The sequence below is a fragment of the Pomacea canaliculata genome, linkage group LG9 (assembly GCF_003073045.1).
Source record: "Pomacea canaliculata isolate SZHN2017 linkage group LG9, ASM307304v1, whole genome shotgun sequence".
NCBI classification, from domain to species: domain Eukaryota; kingdom Metazoa; phylum Mollusca; class Gastropoda; order Architaenioglossa; family Ampullariidae; genus Pomacea; species Pomacea canaliculata.
This window is the reverse complement of record NC_037598.1, coordinates 6804524-6812157: the sequence shown is the minus strand read 5'-3', so window position 1 is coordinate 6812157 and position 7634 is coordinate 6804524. Positions and strand designations below refer to the sequence as shown.

The 7634-nt window shown below is 41.9% G+C and overlaps 1 protein-coding gene across 4 annotated transcripts; it reads right to left on the bottom strand.

Annotated features, from left to right (window-relative positions):
• Positions 1-303: 303 nt before the first annotated feature.
• LOC112572252 lies at positions 304-7349 on the bottom strand. Of its 4 annotated transcripts, none has more exons than XM_025251830.1 (8): positions 7277-7347; positions 4427-5050; positions 3536-3696; positions 3275-3349; positions 3066-3147; positions 1255-1482; positions 973-1063; positions 304-447 (listed from the first exon to the last, which is right to left on the bottom strand). In XM_025251830.1, the coding sequence occupies exons 2-7, from the start codon at positions 4506-4508 to the stop codon at positions 978-980; spliced, it is 714 nt and encodes a 237-aa protein (XP_025107615.1). In that variant the 5' UTR covers positions 4509-5050; positions 7277-7347; the 3' UTR covers positions 304-447; positions 973-977. The 4 variants fall into 4 exon arrangements, with proteins under 4 accessions (XP_025107615.1, XP_025107617.1, XP_025107618.1 ...); XM_025251832.1 differs by lacking the exon at positions 7277-7347 and adding an exon at positions 5344-5491; XM_025251833.1 differs by lacking the exon at positions 1255-1482 and having other exon boundaries at positions 7277-7349.
• Between the last annotated feature and the right edge of the window lie 285 nt (positions 7350-7634).

Below are 7634 nucleotides of genomic sequence, written 5' to 3'. Positions count from 1 at the left end.
TGCAATTCTGAACCAAGTTCGACAATAACAGTAATTTTATTTTAACTGTGATTTTATTGACAAGGTTTGCTTTAAACAATATAGATCTACACCATATACTTATAAATCGACACTATATATTTGAATAGAACAAAACAGCAAATATGAACACATTCTTTATCTTAAATAAAAACCTCATGCAGTGTGTTTCTCTGGGAAACACTAGATTGAAAATGCTGACAATATTTTTTAAAAGAAAGCTTTCCACTTTGACATCTGAGCCAAAACATGATTCCCTTATTTACTTGCCTTTCGTTATCACAAAAATGCAATGAATAAAAAAAAAATTGGCAAATTAGGAAAGACCAGCTGTTCGGCCTCAAAATAGTCGCTATCTGCCTTTGAGATAGGTCTGTTGTAGCTTTTTGTTGATCCCTTTATTTGCTTCCTTAAATGTCCACCCAGATCCTAAAAGGGCAGAATAATGGAGTCAGTGGTAAGCAAAAGTTTGTTATCCATGAAAAGATTGATAAAGTCTTCTTCAATGTTCGCAGAGAAAGAAAATAGAAGACATTTCAGACTCGCACCAGTTTGTCACTCCTTCTTTGTCAAACAAATTAAACAACATTCTTATATACTCTCCTATCAAACAACTCCTCTGCCTTACTGATCCCTCCTTGTTTTACAAAAATAAAGTGTCCCAGTTGTTTACAGCTTTTTCATAATTTATCCTATACTTCCAGCATCATTCTAACACAAAACATAGCTTTTGCTAGCCATTCTTTTATCCATAAAATATCATCATTCAGGGTTCATCCTCCAGAATCGACCTCACATCAGTTGCTGTCCATTGGTGCATTATAACTAAATCATGTCCAATGCCTGTCTTGTCCTGGACATATACTAAGTGATTAAAATATCGCTAGATATTTACCACACACACACACACACTAAAACGGGAGATAATTCTGAGTGACTTATTCACTGCCTCACATGTTTCAGTTCTCTCCCGTCAACAGCTGGTTTCCACATTCGAGTGCTGTGTCCTTGTGTTGCCTACTGTCGTTACTCACATGCCAGCAACCTGTCAGCAAAATATAAATAAACTGGTTGAACAGCTAGGCTTCATGTTTGACAAAAAGAGGGAGGGACAGAAAAACAAACATTATCAAAATCTCAAATAAGCAGAAACGCCATGAGCTTCAATGGATAGAAAGGTTCGCGAAAAAGAAAAAAAAAAAAAAGCTCCTAATACAAAGCATCATGAAAGCATACCCATTTGTCTGTGTCTCAGTGACTTCTTGATGCAAACTATAAACACTGCCGCCAACACAAATAAAGTGACCACTGCAAAAAGGATGATTAGAATAAGGCGCCAAGATGAGTCAGCTTCAACCGGAGAAGAACTGTTTCCGCTAGCAATAGTTTCCGACGGGGGGCTAGACTGGCTGCCATTGGTCTCCCATCTGGTACTGCTCTCACTGCGAACGGTTGCTTGAGTATCTATGAAAATATATTCCGAGTAATATCTAGTACACTGAAGGCAATTTGCGGTGATTAAAGTAGCAGAATACTTGAATAAGACAAGGCGAGAAAACTTTCTGTTGGCGTATTGTGGAGGTACAGATAATGAAGTCTGTCACCATCTGTGTACATTCGTACATGTTTGCTGTGGGGAAGGGTAGAATTGCCTGCATGTGTGAGAGATGTAGTCGAATGGTTAATGTATAAATCAACGTGAGTCAACATAATGAGTCCGTTAATTTTAATGTGTTGCGCTTTCTTTCTTTTAAAACAAGTCATATCATCATCATGACGATAATGATGCATGAATGAGAGAGATGGTGTGTGTGTGTGAGGGAAGACAATTTATATCTGTGTTTCTGTCTGTCGCCGATTTATCTTTCTGCCTGACTTTCTCTGCTTGTCTGTAAATGCTAGAGAATTTGCGTAGTCCAGCTAAAAATTGTCGACTTTTAGCATGATCACTTTTTACACACTATACAGTTCTAGCGATATTTTAATCACTTAGTTTTTGTCAGTAATCGGATCCATAATTGCTAGGTTGTTAAAGGCGTGTATCAGAAAGACAAACCTTTAAGCAATCACTCAAAATAATAATAAAGTAGATCGAGAAGAAAGACATGCAATAACAGCACACAAAGTCACGCTGTTTAGCAGTGATGCGTGACAGATCCTCAGCGGAGACAGGGAGGGTACTAAGCGTCAGGGTCTACCCCCCGGAATACAGCCCTCCCTGCACTCTCAGATTGCCAAAAGCTTTATCTAGCCTTGGCAGTCGAACTGAGTCTCTTGATACTTGTCGGGGGGATAGGGGAAGGGGGAGACCTGGCAAGCTCTGCACCATTGATCTTCACTGAGCTGTCTTTAGCAGGTCAGGCATAAGGTTTGTGCACTTCTTTGTGTTCAGCTCATAGTCGGGAGAGTTTGATGCCTCAGAAGATAGTAAAAATTGGCCATTATATTTCCTGCCAGGTGCGATATCTAGAGACGACATCTGCGTTCATTGAACTGCTGTTCCTGACGACTGATCTTCACCCGGTTCACCGATTTGACCGCAGACCTATTATTGTCATCTGTGGCCAGTAAAGCCTATAACTCCTACTGAAACCCTTGTCGTTCTCTATCAGCTCTCTCATAGTTTGGTTCTGTCAAGTCCTTAATTGAGAATCTCGTCATTATTTTGTCCCCCTTTCATTTCCCGGTCCCTTGGTAATAGGAACAGCCCAGTCTCCCTTTATAATAATTGTTCCAAGATCATCGGAACCAAGCAGAGGTACTTAGCAGTCTTATGGAACAGGCTCTAACCCTGATCATGTGCTGGCATGCGAGCTATCGCTCTGGTGGTCTGGCCGCAAAAACGCAATGCAGAATGTAGAACAAAATCGTCACCACTGCTCATTCTTTGATTGGCCATATATCTGATCAACTCCACTGAACCTCTTCAGCTTTGCTCAATATGTTTATATTCACCTGTAGATTGTATTAAGTATAGTATAGGACTATTGTAAATGTGACCTGTAACATCCCTAGTGCAGTAATGCAAATGTAAAAAAAGTTCTTACGTGAACCGCTTGAGATGCAAATCCGCGTAGCATTGCGATGGATCTGGCTGATGGCTTTACCATACACGTCTCTCGCCTGAACCTGTAGTAATAGTAATAATAATAATATTATTATTATCATCTATCATAAAGTATTATTCATATGGGTCTGTCCTTCCGGTTATTGACAGACCTGCAGTATATCGTCACATGTGCAGGGGGTTACTCACCATTATTTGGTATTCACAAGGGGTGTCTGTTGGAATGCCTGAGATTTCACAGTGAACTTCAAGCTTGCCCCGAACCTGCCAAGCACCAGACGCTTTAAGCCTCAAGTTAAACGGAAAATATAAGCCAGTATTTTTTTTTTTTTTTGGATGGCTTCTTGAACAAATTATTGATGTGAAAGCAAAGACAAAATAGATGTTTGCTTGTTTGTGTTTGTGTATGTGAGAGAGAGAGAGGACACAAAACTCCAATCGTTCTCTCACGTTTAAGCAGCGGTCTTCGTACTCTTCCTGGCCATCAGTCCGTACTGCTGCTACGTCATAGCTGAACGCTGTGTCCAGAGAGGGCGCAATGCGCATGCGCAGCTTGCAGGTGACATTGTCGTACTCGCTGATGATGGTCGGTTCCCACTCCTTGCCGGACACTGATTAACACAATGACAATGCATACGTCTTGACTACCACACTCCCAACATCACTCAAGCTACATCCCTCTCTTCATCTTCCCAGTCTGAACCTGGTTCAGAAGGACTGACGATCAACTTCGATTCCTGGAAGTACAAATTTAGCAAACCATAGCTCCATCAAATGTTAGAGTAGGGAAAACAAAATCCAGCAATGTACTTGAATTAAGAATTTATCGTCTATTTGTCTTGCAGTTGTTTGACTGACCTCTTGTGTCGAAAGAGATGAAGAGAGCTTTCAAGATCAAATGGTAAACGCGATGACACCACAGACTTCTATGATTTCCGTGACTTCTATAAAGTCTGGATGACACCAACCAGGAGTTAACGGTATTTGTTGATTTGTGGATATCATATTTATGTTAGTGGAACTCTCTAATATCGTTCAGGAAGGAGCTTGTGTCATCTCTGAATGACATACAGCAGTATTTTTTTTTTTGTTGGTCTGTTTCTTTTCTTTTAGAAATGCTGGTCCACATGCCATCGTTTGCAACATCATGCTCGCATGGGAGCAGCTAAAGTCGATGTATTTTGAACATTTAGAACTGGAACCATTTCTTCAATCACCCCGAATTTAGTTCTTGATTGATCGCTTTCAAAATGAATATCAAACAGCCTGAATCATGTGCAGATCGAGAAGACATAAGCCTTTTTACAAAAAGAAGAAAAAAGCAGGATGTCCCCTCCTTACCCAAACTGGAAAAGAAAGATGCAAACCAGAAAGCTGGCACCACCACTGGCGTTGAGCACGACAAGGCCATTTCTGTTGTCATCAGCTGGTGATTTGCGCTTTGTCTCAAAGTACTTGGTGACCTTTCTTTTCAACACAAAGCAAACCGAGGTAAAATATATAGGTGGCGCCCTGCATCAGCGCGATCCTGCAGTTTTTAATGGTAGTGATGTTTGTTTTGCTATCCCCATTTTACCAAATGAAATCCTTCGCAGCTTAACACCACTTTACGGAGGAAGAAATATTCCTAGTGGAGAAGGTCTGTCAGAAGACATAGATCGTTCTTCGGTGTTGCCGCATGGTGAGCAGAGCCCTCGCCCAAATAGTCGTCTTTTTTGTAGGACGTCGCGAGACCGGGTCACCCTTTTCATTCCCCGCTGCTCTCTTGAGATCTGGAGGTCAAGCAGAACTGAGGTGGAGAGGGTGTGCCGTTGTTCTGGGGAATTGTCTGTGGAGGACTCCTGTTCTAAGCTGACCTTGTCTTTAAATTAGCCGGGCGCTTGGCACATGCAGAGGAAACTTTGGAGATGTTCTTATGGACCGTTGCGCTTGATGACACTCAGCCACGCCACCTCTCGTGAGTACCTGCAGACGATATCAATCATTTGAGGCCAGGGAGGCCATTCAGTTAGGCCTGGATGATTCATCTCTCTCTCTCTTTCACACACAGACATTCGCCCACTACCTATTACTCCCCTTCCCCAGTCTCACAAGCACTTTAAGAGAGAGGGTAGGGGGATGAAATAAGCAAATTAGTACTCGAAATTCATTGAAAAGGCCTTATGATGGTTATATCCATTAACATACACTTTCATATATTCTTTCATAAATGTAGTTTGGGCATGAGCTTCACAATCGTTCATCCGAAGAAAGATCACCTTTCAACTGCTTGCGGGTATCCTTCCCAAAACTCTGTGGAGATGAGCTTGGGAAACGTTAGACACAGTGACGTAGGAACCATGGAGACAAGGGGGAGGGCAACCGCCCCCTAAAAAAGATACTGAGGGAGCATGACTACCCCCAGCCCAATGCTTCAGATGGGATTCTTCACAAAGTACAGAAAGGTAGATGAGCCGAAAGAGAAAGACAAATGACAAATCTTTATTTTCAACGGTAACAGAATAAACAAAGGCTATGCTCTCTCTCTCACCTCTAGCTCTCGATCTAAAGAAAGGGGAAAAACCACTACTACAAAACAAAAGCATTAATGAATATTATATAATTTTTTGTGATTTCGATAACCGGGCGGGTCGTTTTTCAATGAGTTTCTTGTTAAGTATTACTTTGTCTTTTGACAGAATGTTGTGTAATGCTATCACCATATATGTGCATGTGCGTGTGTGCATAACTGCACTCACTCACGCACCTGCGTAATGTGCGAGTGTGAACGTCGTTCACTGTCAGAATGGACCTTGCTCCCCCTCCTCCCAACTTCCAAAGCCAAGCATTTTCCGACCCCCCTGAGACGATCATGGAAAACTGCACGAACCTCGGCGCCAGCGCTTTCTGCCCCCTCCACGGACAGCCTTTAAGTAATTTAAATGAGGTCTAAAGCAACATCATGCGAGGCAAAAAATGACAGATATGAGACTTAAAAAGTCAGTCAACGATACTTTGAAGAAGAATAAACTAGTTTAAATGATGACAGCTATCCGTGTTAAGCATGTTGGAACACAGTCGACGAAATAATCATTGAATGTAACATGAGGCGTCTTAACCCATCCCCCCAACCCCTTCTTAACCCTCTGCCCCATTGTCACCTCCCCAACAAACACAAGTCTTGTCGAGAGACAAGCCAACCGTGACGACTAAAAAAGCTCACGTCGCACCTCGTGATCACGTGAACAGTGGCGGTTGGCAGTTGAGCATATATATCTATACCTAATATATTCGAAATGCGGATCTGATTGTAGGCTAAGTGCACCATGCGTGCCGAAACCTCTGTTCAGGCTTGTTCGTTTGGCGCATGCACAAAACTGGGATCTCAGAAACTTCTCATGCTTTGTTCCAGACCTGTCTTTACCATAATATTACATAGTCATGTTACAGTCCATGAAATGGTGGAGACAAACCGTTAGAGTCCTCGTGAACTTAATGAACAAGCTCTTGACTAGTCAGATGTAGAGGGTGGGTGGTGCAGCACAGTAGCTAGTAATCACCAGTAACTGCGTACCTTAATTGTTCAACAAGTACAGAATCGTGTGCCTGTATACACTAGACATTGTACCCAAAGTTTCTGATCGAATTAGGAACGATGCCATTCGGCGGTCAGATAGTGGTGATGGTAGTGACTTGGCAGTTGATGGTAGTCTGTAGTCACAGGCACTGCAGCAACTCCAGAACACACTCAGAGGTGCGTGAACATCGACCCTGCTTGACGATGTGGTCGCCACCAAGGGTCGTTCCCATCTGAGATCGGAAGGTACCTAACTAGTCAATTATTGGTTTCCAGTTCTTAACAGGCTCAGTGACTCACTGAGATAGATCCCATTCTTATAGCTGCTGTTGAATAATATCCACAGGATTGCTAACCGTCATTGAAATGTTTCATTAGTTTTAAAATATGAAAGATTAGGGTTGAGGCAAAGAGTGATTTTTGATGCTGTTGTTTCGTTCAGGCCTTTTTGTACATGTTTCTAGAACTGTTCAAAATATATATTTAGATTTCACAAATTGCTTTGATGTTAGTTAGATTTGTTAGACAAACACGTACGAAACATTGTGCTGACTGGAACGGAAGTCTGACTTCTCTTATTTAAACAATTTTAGATTTTGTTTAAAACAAGTTTTAAATTTGTTGTGTACGGTTACCTATCTCCCAACCGTCCCTCTGAAGGCTACATGGCGTGCTCAAGCTCCTTGCAGACATTTTCGAAATTAGATGCGCGAAAACTATGCGCAGAAAAATCACGTGATTTGGTACTTCCGATTCCGTCATAGCTAGCATGGCCGAGGCGCAGGCGTTGTACACACGTAAGTGATCTGTGGTTGTACACTTCTGCATCATGTCGAAATTTGCAATTTGTTTCGAAAATTTCGTTCAGAGACATGGAGGAATTTAATTCCAGTAGGTGCAGAGGCTATGCACTGCGCGATCATGATCGTGGGTGTAGTTATTTCAACGTGCCGTGTATATCTGGTGAATGTGTGATTGTGATCACATCTTGTT

What these genes read in the sequence shown, in the direction of transcription:
- LOC112572252 (XM_025251830.1), bottom strand. Translation starts at nt 4,508, where the DNA reads ATGACAACAGAAATGGCCTTGTCGTGCTCAACGCCAGTGGTGGTGCCA. An exon ending in ACGAAGACCGCTGCTTAAAC is followed by an intron (nt 3,350 to 3,535) that starts GTGAGAGAACGA and finishes GGTGCTTGGCAG; the next exon opens with GTTCGGGGCAAGCTTGAAGT. An exon ending in ACTGAGACACAGACAAATGG is followed by an intron (nt 1,064 to 1,254) that starts GTATGCTTTCAT and finishes TTTTGCTGACAG; the next exon opens with GTTGCTGGCATGTGAGTAAC.